This window comes from Mesoplodon densirostris, chromosome 2 (genome assembly GCF_025265405.1).
Source record: "Mesoplodon densirostris isolate mMesDen1 chromosome 2, mMesDen1 primary haplotype, whole genome shotgun sequence".
Taxonomy (NCBI): Eukaryota; Metazoa; Chordata; class Mammalia; order Artiodactyla; family Ziphiidae; genus Mesoplodon; species Mesoplodon densirostris.
The window spans coordinates 1,445,158-1,468,430 of NC_082662.1; the positions used below are offsets into that span (position 1 = coordinate 1,445,158).

The following is a 23,273-nucleotide window of genomic DNA, read 5'->3' on the forward strand; positions in this document are numbered from 1 at the left end:
AGGGGGACGGTGGGTGAGCACCTCCCCGATCTGGGGGCGGGGTGCACCCCAGGGTCCGAGAAATGCTAACGACAGGGTGGCCCCACGGCTGGGCCTGGGGAGCGCTGGGTCAGTGGAGCCGGCAGCCCGAGGATGCCTCCCTCCGGATTCTCGCCTTCAGTCTCTTCAGGCCGCTGTGCTCCGGGTCCACCAGGAGGCCGCCCTCGGCTGCCGTCCAGGCCTCTGTGTAGCGCTGCTCGTCCAGGCAGTGCTGTGCCCTGCACAGGAGCGCGTGCGCAGTCGGGGCCCGGCCTGGCCGCTGCCACAGGTTGCTCTGGGCTAAGGCGGGCGCCAGCCTGAGGGCCTGGATAAAGGCCCTGGCAGCCCCGGCCTCATCCCCCAGGCTCAGAAGCAGGCGTCCCTGGGAGCAGAAGTCCTCCGCCCGTGTCTGGAGGTCACCGTCCCCTGAACCCTCTCGGAGCACATGGTCCAGGTCCCCGAGTGCCCGGCCAAACTCCCGTAGCTCGGCTAGGCAGGCAGCCCGCCGGCGTAGGTGACAGGCGCTACCGCCACCCGCCAGGACGGCCAGTGAGCAGTAGCCCAGCGCCTGGCCGGGCTGCCCTGAGTTCATGAGGGTGTCAGCTTCCTGGGCTGCGGCCTGCACAGAGAGGACGGAGGGAGGGAGGTCAGGTCAATCCAGAACACTGAAGGCCCCTTACGGGCTGCCCGCTCCCTCGGGAAGGGGTGTTGGGTGACCTCTTACCTGGGTGACCTCCCCTTCCCTCCGCTCTTCCCAGCCTCCCGCCCTGCCCACACTCCCGAGGCCGCCCTGGCTCCGAGGACAGAAGCAAACACCGCCTCCACTCAGCCTGCTCCTTGGGCCTCCCCCTGCGCCCCGGGTCAGAAAAGCAGGGTCTGCTTTGCGCTACTGTGCTTCTCACTTTGCTAACCAACGAGCTGCTCCCGCAGGCCCTGTGGAGCCAGAGTCAAGGCCAGGGAGACACTCTCCGGGCGCCCCCTGCACTGCCAGCGCCTGCCAGCATGACCCAGAGCTGGGGTTACGTTTGCTCCCCAGGGACGGGCAGAGCGGCGCGTCCAGGAGGCTGTGGTGGCCTCAGCCTCGCTGGATGCTGCAGGGCCAGGCCAGAGATCAGAGGGCGCTGTCCGCCCGAGCACTTCTCTCCCTGGGGACTGCTGGATTGAGTGCCCTGCTGCCCCTGTCTGGATGGCGCAGCCCCGAGGGCCGATGCCTCTCCTCTGCCCCCCAGGCTCACTCTCCTTTTCTGAGTGTGACTGAAGCCCACTCTCCAAACCTGCCAAAATGCCTTACCTCTTCCGCCGAACTGGCCCGGATAAATCCGCCGGCCTCATTCGTCCCCTCCCGCTCCCAAGAGCCCACGGTGGCCCCCCCACAGACTGAATGGGCACATTCCAGACCCTCCCTGTTCCATGCAGCCAGGTGCTAGCAACGCCCCCGCTCCCCGCCTGTCCCCAGGAGAGCACAGGGCACCCAGCACCCGGCGGGGTGAACGCGTGGTCCTGTCTTCCCACCAGCCTGACCGCGCACACAGGCTGGCGGGAGGCCGGAGCCCGGGCTGGAGCCAGTTCGGCTCTGCTGTGCGACGCGGACCAGCGACCCGTCCTTGCCGTGCAGCGCCCTCCCCACGGCCTCTGCGTGGTCCTCCCGGAGCTGGGGAGAAGCGCGGAGCCAATGGCCGCGCAGCCCTACTATCGCCGGAAACGGGGCGCCACTACTTCCGTCTCACTTCCGGGTCGGCCCTCGTCGCCCGGCCACGGCCCAACGTCGAGCGAATTCTTGCGGCACCGAATCTGGGCTCCAGGCGGCCCTGCTTAGTGCTCTCCTCCGGGCCCAGGCCGTCGTTTGAACTCGGAGACAGAGCCCTGCCCAGGCCCGCCTTGTGAACTGAGAGACGCTCACCTAGCTCCCCGCTCCCAGCTTAGAGGCCCCCTCCCCCCGCCCCCCTGCCTCAAGGCTCTGAGACCCCAGCCAGGCCCCCTCCTCGGACATCCCCGGGCTCCGCGGCCGGTCCTCTGAGTTCTAGGCCTTGTTAACACGCTCCTTGGCCCCCTCAGCCCTACGAGGGCTGTCCCCGCCTGCATGACCCATTGCTCGCTTCACTGCTTCCGTCCCTAATGCTCATTTAGCCAACTCCCCTATTGACCCCCTCGTTGACACACCTAGTGCGGTTTTAGTTTTCCTGAAGGACCCTGAGTGATAGAGCCCACGGAAGCATAAGGAGGTGAAATACTTGCCCCAGGCCGCTTAGGGGTTTGATTCACCGGCTGATGCTTTTGGTCCCGCCCGCCCCACTCCAACCTGCTGGTCCCTTCACCGCCCACCCACTCCAAAAAAAAAAAAAAAAAAGAAAAGAAATTCGGCCACTGCAGGGAAATCCACTCTGCAGCTTCCATTCCCCCAGCCCTGCCTCTCCGGCTCCTGCCTCCAGCAAGTGAAGGGAATAAGGTGGCCAGAGCAGGATGGAGGACACCCTTCCCTCTGCCCCCCACCCCAAGCCCCTCCTCCTGCACTCCACACCGGCTGCATTTTGCCCACCTGTTTCCTGAACACTCTGAGATCTTTCCTGCCTCCAGGCTTTTGCCTTGGCCTACCTGTCGCCACCATGGTCTCACCTCCAGGGCCGCCTTGCACCCCCCTGCCCTGTCTCAGGGTCTTCCTTACACTTTCACCCTCTGAAGTGAACTCCCCTCCCCGCAAACGGTCCCCCCCCCTAAGTTGCCAGGGCCACAGTGCTGGCAGTGGCTCCACCCAAGGCCTGGTGGAAGGTGCTCTTTGTTCTTGTCCAATGAGCAGTGGAACAATCACCCACCCAAAGGGGCAGCAGCCCCGCCCAACATCCCTTCAGGGTCCCTCTCAGCGCACGAGGGGCAGGAGCTGGCCCGCTGGCCACGCGCTCACTGGGAGGGACACGCCTCTCCTGGCCTGACCTGGGGGTTGGGGTGGGCTTCCAACGAGGGCCAGGTGTTCCTGCCTGGCTCAGTCTGGCTCTGAGGATGGGGTCCCCTCCCTCTCCCTGACCCCGAGTCAGCTGTAGCTCGTATGCCTCATGTAAAGAAGCCCTGAGGTCTCTGGGGGTGTCAGGGCTTCAGCTGGCCAGATCCGGGTGCCTCCCGCTTGAACCTCCATCCCACCCCATGTCCAGGTGAGATCAGGCGCATGGGGAGTTCAGCATACCCAGAGCCCCGGGCCTGGGGGTCTCCCACCCGAGATGCTGGAGAGGGGCTGGGCTGGGGCCTCCGCGGGGTGCTGTGCCCACCTGGGCGAGGCTCTGCCTCTCTGAGGCCTCCAGGACATGCAGCAGGAAGCCGAGGTCCTGGGCGTCTGTCTCTGCCAGACGCTGCAGGTCCTGTGTGGCGGCTGGCACGTCACCCTTCTTGAGCCGGAGCAGGCCACGCCGGGCCCGGGCCGCCTCTGATGCAGGGGCCAGGTGCAGGGCTTTTTGCAGGCGGGCGCCGGCCTTCTCAAAGCTGCCTGTCAGGGATTGGGGAAGGACAGTCAGGGTGGAGCTGGGGCAGGGGGGCCACTGGGAAGCCCAGTTCAGCCTTTCTGGGTGCTGGCTCTGGGAGTGGCTGGCTGATGGAGGGGCTCTCAGCACCAGCAGGAAGGAGCAGGGAACAGAGGGGCACGGCGACACCATGTCGCTCACACGGACTCACCTGACGACCCAGCCCCTTGACCTGGGGGCAGTCACTACACTCTTGGACCCCCAGGTGGAGTAACAGGACGCTAAGCCCCCTCACCAGGGTCACTGCAGGGACCTGCTTTCTCTCCTGAGCAGGGCTGCATCGGATGAGAGCAGCCCCAGAGGCCCTGAAGGCCTTGGTGGGGGCATCTCACAGGCTTGCAAGTGATGATGACAGGCCTGTGAAACGCAGGCTGCAGAGAGGTCTCCCTTTCAAATTAGTGCTGAAATATTTTCAAGGTTTTGCAGGGAAGACCGACACATGTGGGCCTGAGACAATCTCACCTAGAACAGGGCACTCAATAAACACCTGCTGAATCAATGCACGAGTTAATGAGGGGCCTGAGCATCTGGGCCTTTTACGACACCCCAAATCACTCCTTTGTCTCACCTCCCAGTGGGCAAAGCCACACGGAGGACCCATACGGGGACCAGGTCCTGGGATTCAGGGTGGAAGTGACCTTACAAGCCATTGAGTCCTGAGTCTGTTTCTCCCATTTTACAGAAAAGGATCCAGGGGTGGGAGGAACAGGGACAGACGCCCACGTCCTGCATGTCTGGCTGACACATACCCACTGCAGCCAGCACGTCTGCCAGGAGTATGTGCCAGCTGGGCTGCCCGGCCTCGATTTCGATCAGTGCTTCCCCCGCGGCCAGGAGGCTCTGGGTGTCCTCGTTGCTCAGGCGGGCCCCTGTGCCTGGCAGCTGGATCAGGAGGGCCCGGCAGTGGGATGAGAGGCCCTGCGTGATGAGGGCCTGGACCTCTGGCTTCAGAGAGCGGATCTCAGGGACCGCCGTTCTTGGGCTGAGCTTCAGAGCCGAGAGGATGTCGTCCACAGCCTCCTGCAAGGGGTGGAGGGCAGGGTGGGCGGCAGAAGTGGTCCCAGCTGGGTATCTGCTGTGTTCCTGTTGGTGCCGAGTGTTGGCGACACCAGAACGGGCAGATGGCCCAGCTCCTGCCCTCCCACCGTGGGGTGGGAGTGGGGGTCAGCCAACATGAGGGCCTGTATGGTGAGCATTCAAGGAGGGCGTGGTGAAACTGAGGCAAGCGTATCAGAGTTCTGGACGGGGGAAATGGTCTGGAACCCCAGAAGGGCCACACTGATAAAGAACCCGCTATGGCACAGAGGTGGGCTTGGGCTGGTACCAGAAGGGCCATGGGCCAGGGGCTGAGTCTGCAGCTTGGAGTAGCGGGGGAGGAGTCTAGAGGCCCTGACAGTGCTGTGGACGCACACAAGACCGGGGCGGGGGGGAGGCTGGGCCCCTTAAGGAGAGCCTTGACCCTGGTGAGTCATCTGCATCTGACCTCTGACCTGGCCAACATAGAGTCATCTTCAGGTCCACCCTCCTGTTGGTTTTCTAGGTGCCTTTTGTTTTCTTCCTCCTTTTCTGACTTCTTTTGGGCTAACCGAATAGTTTTAGTGTTTTATTTGAGTTCCTCCATTGGCCTTTTAACTCTGCCTCTCTAACATTTTTTGGCCGTTGTCCTATAAGGTGACAATATGTACCTTTATTTTTTATTGTTTGGCCCTGCTCTGTGGCATGTGGGATCTTAATTCCCTGACCAGGGATCAAACCCATGCCTCCTGCAGTGGAAGCGTGGAGTCTTAACCCCTGGACTGCTGGGGAAGTCCCCAAACTATGCATCTTTAAAGACACCATTCCATTGTCTTATGGCTTCCATTGTTTCTATGACAAGTCAGTCATGTTTTCATACTGCTGTATGTAATGTTTCTTTTTCCCACTGGCTGCCTTGACTATGTTCTCTTTATCTTTGGTTTTCAGAAATTTGATCAAGGTGTGCCTAGGTGTGCTTCTTTTTGTGTTTATCATCTTGGGATTTATTGAGCTTCTTGGAAAAATTTCTGCCATTATTTCTTCAAATACATATACATATACATATATACATACATGCATATATTTTTGCCCCATTCTTTCTCCTCTGGGACTATAGTTATACGTATACTGGACTGCTTGGAATCATCCCAGAGGTCATTGAAGCTCTCTTCATTAAAAAAAATCCTTTTCCCCCTCTGTTCTTCAGATAGGATAATTTGTATTGGTCCATCCTCAGTTTTACTAACCGTTTCTTTGGCAGTTTCCAAACAGCTGTTAAGCACATCTGGTAAATTTAAAATTTTAGATATACTTTTCAGCTCCAGAATTTCCACTTGATTCTTCTCTATAGTTTCCATTTCTCTGCTACAATTCCCCATCTGTTCACTCATTATGAAAAAATTTTCCTTGAAGTTCTTCACATGTTTACAATCACTGTTTTAACATCCTTGTATGCTAATTCCAGCATCTGAGCCATCTTGAGGTGGCTGTTCAAGATCAACATCTGTTTCTATTGAGTACTTAGTCTACTTATTATTGGTCACATTTCCCAGTTCTCTGTGTGTCTAGCAGTTTTTGATTTGGGGCTGGACATTGTGGATGGTACATTGTAGAGAGTCTGGACTATGTCATCCTCTCATAAAGGAGGTTGTGTTTTATTCTGGTGGGTCCTTTTGGTTCTGCTAGACTTGGTTTTGTTCCTTGCGAGGGCAGGTCCATTTCAGTTTTGAACTTAGTCCTAAGATATGACCTTTACTTAGGGTGTGGTCTCAGCTAAGTGCCCAAGGTATTCAGAAAGGCCTCTGCTCTGGCAGGGTCAGAATTCCAACATCTCCTGCCACGGGTGAGCTCTGCTGGGCCCCTGCATGTGCAGCCCAGACTCAGACAAGAACCACTTGGAATCCCATAAAGACTTCTCTGCACAGCCCCATGTTCTCCATTGCCTTTCCTTGCAAATTCCAGCTACTGTAGCAGCCTGGAACCCCAGTCTCTGCCTCCTCAGCTCAGCAAGCTGACTGCCCCACCTCCTTGTGCAGTAACAGGAAAGCCTCCCCAGGAAGAAAGGTTATCATGGGGCTCCCCTTGGACTCCCCTTGTGTGGCTTCCCTTTCCTCTGGGATGGCAGTTCTCCACTGCCTGTTGTTCAGGGCCTGAAGACAGTTGTCATGTATTTTATCCAGATATTTTGTTTTCAGCAGCCCAATACCAGTTACCCTCTCCTAGCCAGCACTGGAAGTTTGCCTAGATACTTTTTTTTTTTTTTTTGCTGTACGCGGGCCTCTCACTGCTGTGGCCTCTCCCGTTGCGGAGCACAGGCTCCGGACGCGCAGGCTCAGCGGCCACGGCTCACGGACCCAGCCGCTCCGTGGCATGTGGGATCCTCCCGGACCGGAGCACGAACCCGTGTCCCCTGAATAGGCAGGTGGACTCTCAACCACTGCACCACCAGGGAAGTCCTGCCCAGCTACTTTTAAAGTCCAGGGATGGGGTTGTCCTGGAGCAGGTGTGTGGGGGATGAAGGTCTTGGAGAGACAAAGCCCTTAGATGGGTGGATGGAAAGACGGTCCTCTCCGATCCCTCCTACACTGTGACCGGGGCCCCACGTGACCCTGGTGCTGGCCAGTGGTAAACCTGATCAGCTTGGAAAGTCCAATTCTGTGCTGGCTCATGGGGACTCCAGCTGCCACCTATGGAGCCCTCATTAGGGACCAGGCACCACGCTGAGTATCTGACAGCACTGAATGAGCGACCCCCTCAAGGCTGAACACTGATGGCCGTGAACAAGCACCCCCCACCCCCCACCCCCGCTTATTTTACTGATGTTGAAACAAGGCTCAGAGACGTTACAGGACTTGCTGAGAAAGTTAGAGGTGGGGGAGCAGGGTTCTGGATTCTGGACCCCTGCAGGCTGGCTCAGAGCTCCTCTCTCGGTGAAGTGCCAGAGGGTGTGTGGGTGCTTGGCCTCAGCCCGTCTCCAGGAGGAGGAAGTCCATGGGTGTGACGATGTGGGGGTGCCCCTGCTCCCACATCCTGACGCACAGACATCCAGGCTGACTTTCCCTGCCACATGCCCTGCTGCCCTGGACAGAGCGGCAGGAGGGATGCTTCTGAGGCACCTCTCGGAGGAGTTGCTGGCATGTCGAGATCACCCAGGGGTGGGCTTCCAAGGGGTCCGCCTCCTGCAGTAGGGCCCTCCTGGCTGAACCCCGTCTCTGTTGAATGGGCTCGTCCCTGAGAACTACAGGTGCTTTCCCAGCACAGGAAGGGGCCTGCAGAGGGTTGGGCTCCCAAGCACAAGTGTGTGCCCAGCTGGAACAGAAATCAGGCTGCCAGTGCCCTTGGGGGAAACACAGACACCCTGACAGGCAGAAGCACCATCTTGAGATGCTGTCATCCCAGTGGCATCTTGGATCATTTTTCCTTGTCTCCTAAGTCTCCAACCCTTAAGAAATTCAGAAACCTGGCAGGGAAGATACCTCTGGGCTGTACTTTGGCCCAGCGCAGCAGCAGGGCAGACAATCGATTTCAGTTATTCACCAACGACATTGCTCTTGGCTGCAGAGTGCCCTTGTCCAGGGCTGTTTGTTTGTGGCTGCACGTCTTCCCTTTGGAAAGTACCTGCCCTGGGCCTGCAATGGACCGCTTCCCACCCCTGCCCCTGCACGCTGACCACCCAAATCCACAGGCCCTGTGTAGACAGCTCAGAGTGGCACCCAAGGGGGCAGCGGAGGTCTCATTACTGTAAGGTGGGGGGCCCCTGCTTTGCACATCAATCCATGCTGACTGAAGCGGGGGTGGGGCACAGGGACTCTGCAGATGGAAGGGAAAGACCCCCCCAAACCGGGGATGTGATGGTGAGGCTCCCGGGAGCCCCAGTACAGGCGGGGTTTTGATGGATGACTGACGCTCAGATGGCCTGGCCCTGCTTCCAATCTCCGGGGGCTCTGAGAAGGAGGGCAGCGCCTACCCTGGGCACCCCCACTTGCCCAGCGCCAGGCGGGGAGGGTGGGCCTGTACCTTCTGCTGGTCCAGGGCCAGGAGCAAGAGCGCCCGTCCGCACAGCGCCTGCACGTTCCTCGGCTCAGCCCTTAGCACGGAGGTGAAGTCGAACATGGCCGTCTTCTTCTGGCCCAGGAACCCGTAACAGCGGGCGCGGGCAAGCAGGGACTCACTTGCCTGACTCCCTGGAGGAAGGGGGTGTGGCGTCAGGATGTGACCTCGGTTGGGCACGGCCAGGTTCAGTGTGTCTGCCCTCATCCAGGAGTTACTGCACTTGTCCTGGTGCTCCAAGGGGCAGGGGGAGGGGGTGCAGCAGCTTTGGGGTCACCTAGGGAGCTCACAAACTGCTGGGCACGACAACACACCAGGGAACAGCAGTCTGGATTGATCCGGGGGCCCTGGCTGAGGGACATGGGGAGCTCAGCCAGGAGGGGTGGCATCTGGGAGGGTTGGTGGACAGTCCGAGGGGGCTTCTGAGAGGAGGGGGCACTGCAGCTGCATCTGAAGTGAGGCCAGGGGAGGGGCGGGGGTGGGGGGAAGGGTCCACGGGGCAGGTCACAGAATGGCTGCAGCCGTGAAGGTGCCAGGCTGAGAAGGCTCAACTCTTTGACCCTCCTGCACCTAGGGCAGGGCGCGGTGGGTGGGCTGGGCGAGCGCGGAGACCAGGCGGACACACACAGAGCTGCCCCCGCTATTCCGAAGAAGGGCTTCGGGGGGTGGGGCCCTCATCCCCCACGGATGGAGGGAGAGGGGTTGAGCTGGGAGAAGGGCCTCAGCTGAGTCTGGCCCTGCCACCCTCAGGGCCCTGCGTGTGCGCGATGATGGCCCAGGATTCAGGAGAGGGTCCCAGCTCAGGTCCCAGCTGGTTGGGCCCTCTCCTAGGCCTTAGTGCGCTCGCTGCAGTGAGTGGCCCGGGAGCACGCCATACCCCTGAGCCAAGCACATGCTCAGACTCCCTGGTGCCTGACCACACCCCCTCCCCGCATGGCAGAGGCTCCCCTTGCCCTCGGGCACCTTGCGCAGTGTGGGGGACCCGGGGGAACGAGGGCGGCTCCTACCTGCAGCAAAGATGGCCAGAGAGAGGTAGGTGATGGCCTCCCTGGTGTGGGCCCTGCCCTCGGCGCCGCCCGGTTTCGCCTGCAGGATGGCCAGGGCCCTCGCGTGGCAGTGGCCCTGCAGCAGCTGGCGGTCCTCGTGGCGGAAGACGTCCAGGGTGGGCTGGAGGCAGGCTGTGTCTCCAGACTGGACCACCTTCTTCACCAGCTGCAGGGGCATGGGCGTCACCACTGGTCCTCCCTGTGCCCCAGCCCAGACCAGTCCACCCCCATCCTCCGTGCAGCGGTGTGGCTCAGAGATGCAGCCCGCAAGGGCGAGGCTCGCGGGGGGCGTGGCTCGCGGGGGGCGTGGCCCATGGGGGCAGGGACTGCGGGCTGCCAGAGCTGAGCACAGGGAAAACTGGGTCGGGAGTTGTGGGCCCCGCTCTGGGCTGCTCCTCTGCTGAGCGTCAGGAGCCGGTGGGGGGCCCACCGGGGCCCCCTCACCTGGCTGGCATCATAGGAGAAGCCCCTCCGGAGCTGCAGCAGGGCCAGCCGCACAAGCACAGGGGCCGCCTGAGGCCTTCGGGAGAGGGCCACCAGCAGGGCCTTGTGGGCGTCGTCCAGGCGTCCCAGGCGGTACAGGGCATCGGCCGCCAGGAGGCGCGAAGCCTCATCCTCCGTGTCCAGCTCCATGAGGAGCGTGGCCAGCTGGTACACGCCACGGGCGTCCCTGTGGAGAGAGCAGCTGGGAGAGGGCTGACCCCTTCCCTACACCCCTTTCACCTGCCCAGGGAGGCAGGCTGCAGGCAAATCCTACCCCTGCACCTGGTCCAGGCAGCGCCCCTCCCGCTGGGCCTCAGAGACCAGGTTCCTGCTGGAAGGACCCTTGTGCCGTCCCCAGAGCGCACGGCTGCCATTTCCGACATACAGCCCTTGGCCCTCACCCCCCCATTCTCCCCAACCCCGTAGGGCGGGCATTTTACAGATGAGAAATCGAGGCTGTATGCTGACCCCCAGCCGACGCTGCCTTAGCTTTCTTTTCTGCAAAAACAGGATAAAAATGTTGGCCTTGCAGGGCTCAGGGGTGCTGTAGGCAGAGCTGGATAACACCCAGGCTGCACTTGGAACGATCCTGGTGCCCTCTTGGGAATGAGAAGGAGCTCCCACTGGTAAAGGGGCCAGAGCCTCAAATTTGACAGTCCCCAGAGAGAAAAGATATAAAGGGCCCCAAATCTCTTACAAGAAAGTTCCTCCTCAGCATCAAATCAAAGCAATGCAAATTAAGGAACTAGGGGGTTGAGGAAGCCTGCGTGCGTGCCTGTGCGTGCGTGGAGGGGCGAGGGGGCTGATGTCAAACATGCCCCCCCCTCCAGGGGCCCCTCAGCTCAGTGCTTTTAGCTTTGCTAAAATACCTTCCTGCCACCTCCCAGCTACCAGAGAAATGCAAGTCAAAACAGCTGCAGGGGGCTTCCCTGGTGGTGCAGTGGTTGAGAGTCCGCCTGCCGATGCAGGGGACACGGGTTCGTGCCCCGGTCTGGGAGGATCCCGCATGCCGTGGAGCGGCTGGGCCCGTGAGCCATGGCCGCTGATCCTGCGCGTCCGGAGCCTGTGCTCCGCAATGGGAGAGGCCACAACAGTGAGAGGCCCGCGTACCGCAAAAAAAAACAAAAGCAAAAACAAAACAAAACAAAACAGCTGCAGGTTCACCCACTGGGCTGGCAAAGAATTTTGTGAAAGGAGCATGAGGGCTGGAGCGTGTGGACTGATGGGCAGGTGGGCAGCTCCAAAGTCAAGGGCCTCACGGGGGCTGTGTTCTCTGACCCAGGAGCTCCACCTCTGTCTCTATCTGTAGTGCAGAACATCGCATAGGCTAGAGATGACCCAGGATGCGTTATAACTAAAAGCGGACATACTGGAGTGCCCGCAGGATGGATGGCACGTTCATGGGATGAGCTACGGGGCTGCCCAAGAAGTGGGACCAAAGAAGCGTTCATGATCCAGGGAGTAAAAAAGGTGGGAAGTATTTGCACATAGAGCACAAATTCAGTTTTGTGGACTCTATATGCACAGGGAGAAACAACAAGGAAAAGTAACAGTGGGATGACAGGTAAGTTCTATTTTTTCATTCCCATTTTTGTGTTTCTAATTTTCTTTGACAACTAAGTCCATAATGCATCCTGCCCTTTGGGACCAAGGGTCCTAAGATCTGGGCCCGGGCGCTAAATCTGCCACCAAAGCTTTAAGGAAATCACCTAGCAGCTCCCTGCCTCAGTTTACTGTAAAGTAGTAGGAAACACACCGCGACTAACTTGGAGGAGACCAGACTGAAGCAGCAGCCCCAGGCGTGCACGGGTCTAGTTTTTACCCTTCCTGCGCAGCGCGGCTGTCGGTCTCCGCAACCTTGCTCCTGCGGCCCGGCCCGCTCTCGGATCCCGGCTCCGGCCTCCGCTGCAGCATCCTGCGGCCCTCCTCCCGCAGCACGGTCATTAGCAGCCCCCGCTGGTTCCAGGGCACGTAGGCCTTTGTGACAAGCAGAGCTTCCTCTGGCCGCAGGCGGCAGGCGGTGACATAGTCCAGCGCGCCCAGGAACGCACTGCCCGCCAGCACCCGCAGCAGCCCGCGGCCGCACAGGGCTCGCACGCAGCTACCAGGGTGCGGCGGCCCTAGCTCCACCACCGCCTGGAAGTCCTCCTGGGCGCGCCCCGCGTCGCCGGCGTGCAGCGCGGAGAAGCCGCGCAGCGCCAGCAGGGGCGCGCGGTCCCCGGCCCGGACTCGCGCACGGTCCCCGGTGCTCCAGGGCCGCAGCAAGCGCTCGCACAGAGCCCGAGCGCCTACCGCGTCCCCCTGCAGCAGCAGGCACTCGGCCAGCCGGGTGCCCAGTGCTGGGCGCGCCCCGGGCGGTGCCACGCGCCACAGGACCCGGAGCGCGCGGGTCACCGGGGCCAGCAGCTCGCGGCCCGAGTCCTCGCGGAGCTCGGGGCGGCTCCGCACGGTCTCCTGGAAGCGCGCAAAGCCTACGTCCGCGGCCTCCTGAACCTGCGCCCGCAGACGCTCCCGGTCCCCGGCCGAGAGCACGGCCTCTAACTGCCTCCGCGCTTCTGAGGGCCTCTCGCAGAAGGCCTCGTGCAGGTCCCGAAGGAGGTCCTGGGCCCCGCTGTCCAGGAGGAAGGTCGCGGCAGCGCGGGTGACCAGCAGGGTGGCCCGACGCTCACCTGGGGAGAGGACAGAGGTGTTGGTCCTGCCTGTTGGGCCACGTCCTCCAGGGCAGCCACCTGTAGACCCCAGCCCTCCAGCGCTGGGACCTTCTGAAGCGTCTCACGGCGATTCCCTTGAGTCTCCCAGAAGCCCAGGACATGGCACCGGAAGGATGAGTGCTGGCAGGAGGTCCTAAGCCCATCAGGGGCAGAGCAGGCTCAGAAGGGGGCAACCGGGGTGGGCCTCCCCAGTGCTGCTCGCCACATCGGTTCACAGCCAGCCCAGCCGCCCTGGACATTTCGTCACAACACCCCTGGCACTTTCAGTGATGGATTTTAGGGCTGAGTTCCCTCTTCTGAGAGCAACCCCACTCCACCCCTGCTCCCCCAGGTCAGAGCTGAGGTTCTGAGCCTGTGACGTTTTAGGGGCCAGGTGTCACTGCAGCATCTTTGTTTCATGCCTTCTTTGGCTACAGTGGGACCCAGTGCTTCCCTCTTTGAAATGAGATCACCCCATCAGGTTCCGGAAGGAGGGATGATGCACCCAATGCCGCTTAAAGAGTGGGGGACGTGGGGATTTACTGCATCTTGCCGTGCCTCAGTTTCCTTTTCTGCCTTATAGTGGGAACAAGGATGGTCTCCATTCACAGGGCTGCGAGGATTGAATGGATTAATGTGTGTCCAGGCCTGGAACCAGGACTGGTGGGTGGCGTCACTCAGTGAGCCTTCCCATCAGCAGCGGCCTCACCTCCACCGTCCCCATACTTTGTATCCGAGCAGCATAAACATGTGAATTGGGGCTTGTGTGAAGGGAGGCTTGTGTGAATGGGGGCTTTCCGACTGGTAAAGAAAGCTAAGCCACCCCATCCCTGCCAGGCAGGTGCATGCCGTTGAAAGAATCGCAGAAAACTCAGTGCTGGAAGGAGCTCAAGGTCATGGGTGCCCACTCTTATAGTATTATAGGTCAGGAAAGTGCTGCTGGGGAGGGGAGTTCTCAGGGCCCGGCGAGTCACAATGCTGGGGCACTGAACCTCCACTTCCATGCCTTTTGCACAGACTCCTTCAGATCCTCTCCTTATAACCTACCTCAATAGCCACAACAGTAATAATCATTTACGCTGAAACAGGAGGGGGCAAATAACCTTCACGTCTGCATGGAAGCAAAGTTGCTGCTGCCCTGCCCTGTTGCCATTGTGGGTAAGTGTCACAACACAGCACCTAGCCAAGTAAAAGAAGCATCTTGCACCCTGAGATCAACCAACCAACCAACAACAAGGTCACCCAGTCTACTCCTGGTGGCCAAATTTAAAGAAACTTTGAGACTTCCCTGTCATTCACTAAGTCCTGAAGAAAACACCTGTATCCCTGATGTTTGCAATAGTTCATGGATCCTAGGGAGTTGCAGCAGATGGAGAGCCCATGGGGCCTGGGGGGCCGGTTATTATTTACCCACATGGAAGTGTGTTCTCTGCTCTGCTTCTAAGACTCCAGTTGCACACATTACACTTCCAGCCATTGTCTCATGGGTCACCAAGGTTCAGCTCATCTTCCCGCTGTTCTTCCTGCTGAGTACTTTCTACTGTATCTCAAGTTCACTGGCTCTTCTGCTGTCTCCAATCTGCTCTGAATTTTTCATTTCAGTTGTGTTTTTCAATTCTGGAATCTCCATTTGGTTCTTTTTTTTTTTTTTTTATAGTGCCCACCTATCTACTGAGATTCCACAGCTGTTCATTCACTATGACCATATTTTCCTTTAGTCCTTGAATATATTTATAACAGTACCTTTAAAGTCCTTTGTCTGCTAATTTCAGCCCTGGGATCATCTTGAGGTCAGTTTCTGTTGACTTCTTCTTCTCCTGACTGTGGCTCACCTTTTATTTTCCTGTCTCTTTGCATGTCTAGTAATTTTTTTAAATTGTACACTAGACATCTGGTTGATTCTTTGTAGAGACTCTGAGTTCAGTTCTGTTCCTCTGAAGAGAATTGAATTTTGTTTTAGCAGGCAGTTAAATTGGCCAGGATCAAACTCCAAATTCTCTGTCTTCTTTATTGGACAGCAGCTGAAATCTCCATTTAGTTCTTGCAGCTTCTAGTTGTTGCTTTTTTAGGCCACCCAATCTCTCCCATGTGTGTATAGTTCAGTGGTCAGCTGAGGATTTAAGTGCCTTTAGTACACAGATTTGGGGTCTTACCTCCCTTCCCCCTTGAATGTGGCTCTCTCTTTTTCAGGATTTCCCTTCTAACTTTACAGTCACTTTTCTCACCCCCAACTTCTGTCATATGATATCTCAAGCCAGTAAAATGGCAACTTTCTATCCTACATGGATAAAACATGGATTGAGGAGGCAAAAAGCTGCAAGCCTGCAAATCTTACCTTGTACACTCTTCATCTTTTAGGGGTCAGTCTCCAGTTTCTCCCTGCATTTGGTCACTGTTCGGTTGCCAAATATTTGCATTTTATATTTTGCCCGAATTTTATAATTATATGTGGGACACACAGTTTAGTCCAGCTACTTCACCATTATTGAAAGCCAGAATCTTTTATTGTTAGATTTAAAAATTTTGAAAACTGGCGGTGGGGGAATATAAAATGCTATAATGCTACCCCACTGTTGTTTTAATTTTCATTTTCCTGATTGCTGGTAAGGCTCATTTATTTAAAAAATCTTTCTAACCAATCTGGTGGGTAGAAAGTGGTGTCTCATTGTTTTAATTTGCATTTGTATCATTACTATGATGTTGAATATTTTCCGCACGTTGTTTATTAGCCATCTGTGTTTTCTCTTTTGGGAAATGCATTTGCCAATTCTTGTACTGGATTTTTTTTTTCCTTATTGATATGTAGGAATTCTTCAAATACCCTGGGTACTCATCTTTTGCCCACTGAATATTTTGCAAATATTTTCTTCTGTTGTGGATTCTCCTCTCATTTTCTATGGTTATGGGCAAAACAGAAGTTTAAAATTTTCAATTTAATCAAATGTATCAAATTTTGCTTTACTGTTTCCACTTTTTTTGTATCTTAAGAAGCCCAGCTGTACACAGAAGTCTTAAGATGTTCTCTCATATTTTCTCTTAGAAACTGTAAAACTTAGCTATTAATGTGATTCACCTGGAATTTACTTGTTTTTGCATGGTTTGAGGTAGAGAATCAGCACCATGCATTGGATAATGGTCCTCTTTTCCCCATAGATTTGCAATGCACACTCTCACATATTAAGTTCCAGACAAATATAGGTCTATTTCTAACCTCTCTTATTGGTTTTATTAGTCTATCTATCTATCTATCCCGTAAGTCAATATCCTTCTGTATTGATTAACATAGCTTTTTTTTTTTTTTTTTGATTAACATAGCTTTGTATTAACTGGTAGAGAAAATCCTTATACCACCACCTTCTTCTCCATCTTCTCCTGCTCCCCCTCCCCCTCCCCCTCTCTCCCCTCCCCCTCCTCCTCTGCTTCTGCTCATTCTTCTTTGTCTTGTCTATTATTGGTCCTTTGCTCTTCTATTATAATATCAAGTGTTCCTATCAATGGACAGTGACTACCTCTCTGCTTATATACGTATAATTTATTCTCTTTTAATAAAGTTTTATAGTGTTCTCCATTAAGTCATATGACTCATTGAAATAAATTATTTTCTTTTGCTACAGTAAATGGTGTATTTTAAAACCATAAAGTTTGCTAACACATACATATGGAAACTTAAAAAAAAAAGGTTCTGAAGAACCTAGGGGCAGGACAGGAATAAAGACGCAGATGTATAGAATGGACTTGAGGACATGGGGAGTGGGAAGGGTAAGCTGGGACGAAGTGAGAGAGTGGCATGGACATATATACACTACCAAATGTAAAACAGATAGCTAGTGGGAAGCAGCCGCATAGCACAGGGAGATCAGCTCAGTGTTTTGTAACCACCTAGAGGGCCCCCCCTCTAGGGATAGGGAGGGTGGGAGGGAGATGCAAGGGGAGGAGATATGGGGATATATGTATATGTATAACTTATTCACTTTGTTATAAAGCAGAAACTAACACACCATTGTAAAGCAATTATACTCCAATAAAGATGTTAAAAAAATCTAAAGAAACAAATTAAAAAACCCCATAAAGTTTCTATTTGTTGCTGGTGTCTATAAACATAAATACTTTTTGTATCTCCTGTTAAATTCTCTTCCTATATCTAATACATTTTTGTTGTTTCTGTTGGGGTTTCTACATAGCTAATTATATAGTCTGAAATAATGGTTGCTTTATCTCTTCCTTTCTAGTCTTACATTTTTTTCCCTCATTGTCTTGGCTAGCATCTCTAGAGCAATGATGGATAAATGGGTGGGTGGGCCGCCACCGTGTTCTTGATTCTAAAATATCACATTAAGTATGATATTTTGGTAGGTTTTGATAGATTTTATCTTTTGCAATTAAGTAAGCTTTCTTTTATTCCTGGTTGTTTACATTGTGGAGATGTTAAATATTATAAAATACTTTTCCCTAATTTATTGCAATGATAATATATTCTTTTTTCTTCCATTAATGAATGTAGTAAATTGTGTCATTACAGAAACATAAAACTATAAGTCTTGTATTATTTAACTCAGTTTTGGCTAAAGGATGCATCAAAAACCAATGCTTTGGGCTCCCCTGGTGGCACAGTGGTTAAAAATCCGCCTGCCAATGCAGGGGACATGGGTTCGAGCCCTGGTCCAGGAAGATCCCACATGCCATGGAGCAACTAAGCCCGTGTGCCACAACTACTGAAGCCCGCACGCCTAGAGCCCGTGCTCCGCAAGGAGAGAAGCCACCGCAGTGAGAAGCCTGTGTATCGTAACCAAGAGTAACCCCTGCTCGCCACAACTAGAGAAAGCCCGCGTGCAGCAAAGAAGACCCAATACAGACACAAATAAATAAATAAAATAAATTAAAAAAAACCCAAAACAATGCTTTGACTCAGTATGCAGTTGTATCAGCTACTATTGCTGTGTAACAAGCTACCACAAAACTTAGTGACTTAAAACAACAACCATTTCTATTTGTCTGCGATTCTTCTTCAATTTGGGCTGAGCTGGCCGTTCTTCTGTTGGTCTTACTGGGGATCACTCCTGTGGCTAAGGCCACCTGGTGGCTCGACTGGGCAGGAGGGTGTAAGGTGGCCTCAGTCACATGTCTGGGGCCCTGCTGTTGGCCGTGGTCTGAGCCTCCCTCTCTGTGTGTGCCCTCGTGGTTCACTAGTTAGCTTCCTTGCAGGGCACTGGGAATATTGCAAGAGGATGGAGGTGGAGTCTGGCCTCCAGAACCACACGGCATCACGTCCACTATTTTCTGCTGGTCCCAGCAAATCTCAAGGCCAAGTGAACTCTGTCTCCGTGCTGGGTGGAGCTATAACCATGGCTCGGTCTCTCACCTACCCCAGTCGCTCTGAATGAGGAACCTTGAACGAACTGGAGATGGCTGCCCTGGGGGCTTTCAGAGGATAAGCAGTCAGGGAACTGAGGCCCCTGGCGGACGTGAGTTAAAGCTACTCTTGTTCTGTATCTCGTCCTCATACACTGAGTGTCCTTGTATGTCCACGTACTGAGAAGGGCTGAGCATATTCCCAAATATGGAAGGTTTTGTTCGATGTTTCCAAGGACTTTGGATAAGTAACATGGAGATTAGAATGCATTTGTTATGGGAATCTACATTGGTAAAAAGTTTGCTACAGGAGAATTTATTTGTTCACATGGTAAGCCATGCTAGTGTGGGTGGGGATGATAAGGTGACTCCCAGTGACATTAGTGACTTTGTCCTAATTAATGCAGCGATCCATAGTGAAGGCTCGCCTGTCCGCTTCAGAGCCCAGGGGGGACAGACCAGCTTCCTGCAGTCTCTGGGGGTGGGGGTGGGGAGCAAAGTTTTTCTAGAACACTGTTCCTCAAGGCTGCAGCCCTTTGGGGATTCTGGATCTCTTCAGGGGCTTATCTGGCCATTCAAGTGGAAGACCCCCTCCACCCAGGGGTTGCTGAACACCCCCAGTGCACAGGCCGCTGCATGTTTGTGCTTTGGGCACCAAGGGCTTCCTACTCAGCATTCTTTGTGACTCGAGCGTTTCTAGGTAATTTATACCAGGAGGGTTGCAGCGTATCTGGTCTGGCATATTTCCAGAAAGAAATTGGCCCACTCAGTTTTCAGTTCTGTCTGGCCCCCCTCTCACCCTGGGGTCACCAACAGCCTCGTGGGACACACAGACACGCCCCGCCCTCCACGTGGTTATCTCGCAAACACCCTCGTCACTGCCCTGCAGGCTCCTGAGCTTCCGCCTTCTTCCTGTCCTCCTGTCCCCTTTGCTGGGTCCTCTTTTGGTGGAGAGCAGTGCGGTGGGCAGTTAGGAGCACCCGGGGGTCAAATTCCAGCTTCTGTGAACACCCTGTGTGCCCCTGGCGGCCCCATGGGCACGTGGGGATGTGCCTGCACCCGCCTCTGAGGGTTGCTGTGTGGATGCAATGAAAATGCGTATCAAACCCGCACAATGGGTCCGCCCACTGAGCGAATGGCAGCCCCCCGGCGCCCCGCCTCTAGGTGTCCGGCTGCCCCACTCTCTCCCGTGCTCCCTCCCGATCTAGACCTTGACTTTAAATCCCTTCCTTGTGTGGGTGATCCCCAAACCCCTTCTTCAGACCAAGCCCCCACTCCTCTCATGAGCTGGCTCGTGTGTCCAGCTGCCTAATGACACGTCCACTTGAGGGGCTCAAGGGACTCTTTTGGGGAGTGCTAGCGGGTGAGAACATTTTCAGGGCTTGATACACAATTTCACTGAATCTGCACAGCAACCCTCCGAAGTGGGCGTGGCCACCCCCTTCACCTGCGCACGGGGAGGTGGAGAGGCGGCAGGGAGCCGGGGGTGTGGCGGCAGGCTGGCGAGTGGCTCCGGCGTGCTCCAGCCACACGCCCCGCTGCCCCCGCCCCCGCCGTGAAGGAGGACCCAGCGAAGGGGCCTGGCAGGAGCGGCGTCTCAGACTGGGTGTGTCTCCAGCCCCTGATGCCCCGTTTCCCGTCCGCTCCTCCCCGGCCTCTGCAATCCAGTTGCTGAAAGCGAACTCTTAAAATCATTGCTGATCCTCCTCTACGCCCCCGTCCTCTCCCCATCATTACATCTGGCTACAGTCTTGTCGTTTCTGTCTCAGTGATAACTCAGACCTGGACCGCGTCCCAGCCTCCAGCAGGTTCTGTTCTCAGTCCGGCCCCCGTGGCACATTCTGCGCACAGCAGCCAGAGGAAACTTTAAAAATGCAAATCAGAGCACCTCACTCCACAGTTTAAAACCCTCCCATGGCTTCTTGCTGCCCTGAGGATAAAATCCAAAGTCTTTCAAGGCCAGGAGGGCTCAGCCACCGCTACTGTCTTTAGCATCTCCCGGCTCCCTCTGCCCCCATCGCCGGCCCCCGCCAGCCATTCTGGCTCCATTCAGTGGCAAGGAACCCCAAGTACTTTCTCACATTCTGTTTCTGCTATCTGGAATCCTTCAGTCTCAGCTCAAACAACACCTCCTCCAAGAAGCCTTCCCTGACCGTGAGGCTAGAGCAGCACCTCTCATAGTCCATTTTTCAAAGCACAGGTTTTGTTTTGCTTCTTTTCTTGGTGCTGCATAAGTTCAGGGGTCTTTCTGTTTTGTCACTGTGGTGTCCCCAGCCCCAGCACAACTCCCACCCCCACCATAAGCAGGACTTAACCATGCAGAGAGCAACCTTTGCCCCGGACCTTAGGGGGTGTGGAGGGCACGCCTACCTTGGGGTCTGCTGCCCGCTGAGGCGGCCTCCAGGGCTCGGCTGCAGGCTGCCTGGCAGTCCTCATACCTGCCACCTTGGAGCAGGGCTTCAGGCGACGGGGTGTTGCTCCAGGTGCCCACAGGGTCCAGGGCTGCCAGGAGTCTCCGGCAGTCGGTCTCCTGCTGGCTGGCACTGTCCCCAGCCTCCTGGCATCCCGAGATGTAGTCCTGCAGGGTGCTGACCAGAGCGGAGAGGTAGGGCTGCTGGTGGGTGTGAACGAAGGCCACCATCCGGTCGGCGCTAGCTGCAAAGGCCTGGAGGTAGTCGGCCACCCCGGCGTCCACCTGTGTCCTGGACAGGAGCCAGGCCAGGGCACGGGTCAGCCGCAGCTCCAGACTTTGCTGGGAGTGAGCGTCCAGCAGGGCCCCGCAGCGCTGCACCACCTCCCCGTGGTACCCGTGGGCCAGCAGGCCCGCCAGGGAGTGCAGGGCTGCAGCTGGGTGGTTGGGGCAGAGGGTGGCCAGGAAGGCACGGGCCAGGGTCCCCGTCAGAGAGACCACCGCCATGCCGTCCCAGTGGATGGCCGGGATCCGGCTGTCACCTCGGCACCAGGCCTCCAGCGTGGCCACCACGGGGGACCCCCGAGCCCCGGCCAGGGCAGCTCGGACACTCCGCACGGCCGAGGGGGCGTGGCAGCTGAAGGCAGCCAGGTAGAAGGCGGTGGCCCGTGGTGTCTCCCCCTGGGCCAGGTGCCGGTCCCCCTGCCAGCAGAGGCGGGCTGCGAGCTCCTGGGCCGGCATCACGCCCACGCCTCAGATGGGCCCGTGTCCGGTCCTCACAGCACCTGGAGGGGGGAGCGTGGTTAGTGCGTGGGTGGCCGGCAGCCGGCCTGTCCTATGGCCCCCCAGCCCTGCTCCAGCGAGGCCTCCTGCCCCTCCCCGTGGAGACCCCAGGGTCAGCGCAGAGCCCCCGAGTGAAGGCAGGGTGAATTCAACCATTAAGGGGCATTGGGGGTGCCTGCCTTGCAGGCGTCTCCATGGGGCTGGGGCACGCCTCCCAAGCCAGGCCCCCAGCCGGCTCTTTGCCTCTAGGCCTCAGCTTCCTCTTCTGCAGAATGGGCCCGCTCAGCAATGGGCCCTCTGTGGACATCTGACCCCGGAGGATCCACGCAGGGAGGAGTTGGGTGGCCCTCACTCCACCTGTTGCGCCTCCCTGCACAGAGCCCCTCAGGAAGGCGGACCCCCTCCCATCAATCCAGCTCACACAGGCCTTCTCGACTCCTTCTCAGGGCTCTAAGTTTCTATTGTTCACCCAACCTCAGGACCACAGCCGTGCGCACCTCCTGCACGGGGGCAATGCGGGGGGGGGGGGGGCGGCGGGTGCTGGGGTGGTGAGGGGCACCTGGCCGGCTCTTGGGTGGCAGTGGGGACCCACGATGGCCCAGGCCGGAGGGTCAGGTCTTGAGGTCAGTTCAGGACCAGCCCTGTCTTGTGCCTCTCCCCGTCCCCAAACCTTCTGACCTGAAGAACGAATTGCTCATGCCCCTTTCTCTCCTGGATCCCAAAGTGCCTGCAAACAAGACCCCCACCAAGTGTATGCTCTCCGACACACACTGAGACACACACACGCGTGTGCACACACACGCACGCGCTCACACGCATGTGCACACACAGGCGCCCCCCAATGTGCAAACGCGCTCACACTCGCCTGTGCTCCGAGGCCGTGCGGGGCGCGCGGGGAAGGGAAAGGCTCGAGCCACCACACCTGCTGGCGGCCGGGTGGAGGGGCGGTGGACGCGGCTCTGCCCGAGGGTCCGCGCGGCTGGGCTCCCAGAGGCGCCCACCGCCGCAGCGCCCGGGTCCGGAGGGCGGGTCCGTTTCCCGGGACACCGTCAACACCCCGGCGGCTCGGCGGCTCAGCGGCGCCCCCAGCGGCCAGGCGCGCCCCCGCCTCGGACCCCGCCCCGTCCCCCAGGCCCCCTGCGCCCCGCCGACCCTGCCCCCTGCCCCCCTGCCCCACCGGCGCACAGGGAGGGGCGGGGAGAGACGCCACCCCAGGACCAGGCTCTGGGCAGCCTGAGCCCCGAGTCTGGGGAGGAGGGTAGGGGCTATGGGGCTCCTGGGCGCCAGGCAGCAGCTGCCTGCAGTCTGGGGCTAGCCGCACACGCATGCTCATCACCCTCACAGGTGAGGAAGGAGCTCCGGGGAGGTGCAGGAGCCCTGGGCCCCTGCCATCCCCAGAGCTGTCTGGCTGGTTCAGGGCCCCTTTCTACGGGCTGGTGCGCCTCCTGCAGGTGGCTTCCTAGGAAGCCGGCCCCCAAGTCGCCCCGCCCACCTGGGCTCCTGTAGGTCTTCCTATTGGCCCTGGGTCGCCCTCCCCACAGGCTACTCCCAGCTGGGCAGACAGACCAGCCACCTCCACTCCCAATGGCCTGGGCGCCACTCCTGAGCAGAGGGCCTGTCCCTTCTTGAGCTGAGGCCCTAAGAGGCTGTGGCATGCACCTGCTGGCCCAGGGTCACCTGGACTGTAGTGCAGGAGGGCCGGCAGCATGGGGTGGGGGTGATATTTTAGGATTCACCCCCTCCCAGCAGCAAGGAGGGTGTGAGGAGGTGCAGAGGTGGGCACGGCTGCTGGGGCACTGGGGTCCGAGACGCTGAGCCCAGCCCTGGCAGGGGCCCCTGGGCAGGTCGCCGAGTTGCACGACCCTGGAGACGTGGTCCTGTTTGGGGCTAGGGGCCCTCCTAATTCAAGATGCCAAGGTTCCCA

At 57.3% G+C, this 23,273-nt stretch overlaps 1 protein-coding gene across 1 annotated transcript; it reads right to left on the reverse strand.

Moving 5' to 3' along the window:
• Window positions 1-109: 109 nt before the first annotated feature.
• Window positions 110-21,307, reverse strand: TTC34 (tetratricopeptide repeat domain 34). The gene is made up of 8 exons (XM_060091534.1): window positions 20,527-21,307; window positions 11,940-12,786; window positions 10,079-10,304; window positions 9,596-9,800; window positions 8,556-8,722; window positions 4,274-4,544; window positions 3,276-3,490; window positions 110-637 (listed from the first exon to the last, which is right to left on the reverse strand). Exons 1-8 carry the CDS (start codon window positions 21,305-21,307, stop codon window positions 110-112), a joined length of 3,240 nt encoding a protein of 1,079 aa, XP_059947517.1.
• Between the last annotated feature and the right edge of the window lie 1,966 nt (window positions 21,308-23,273).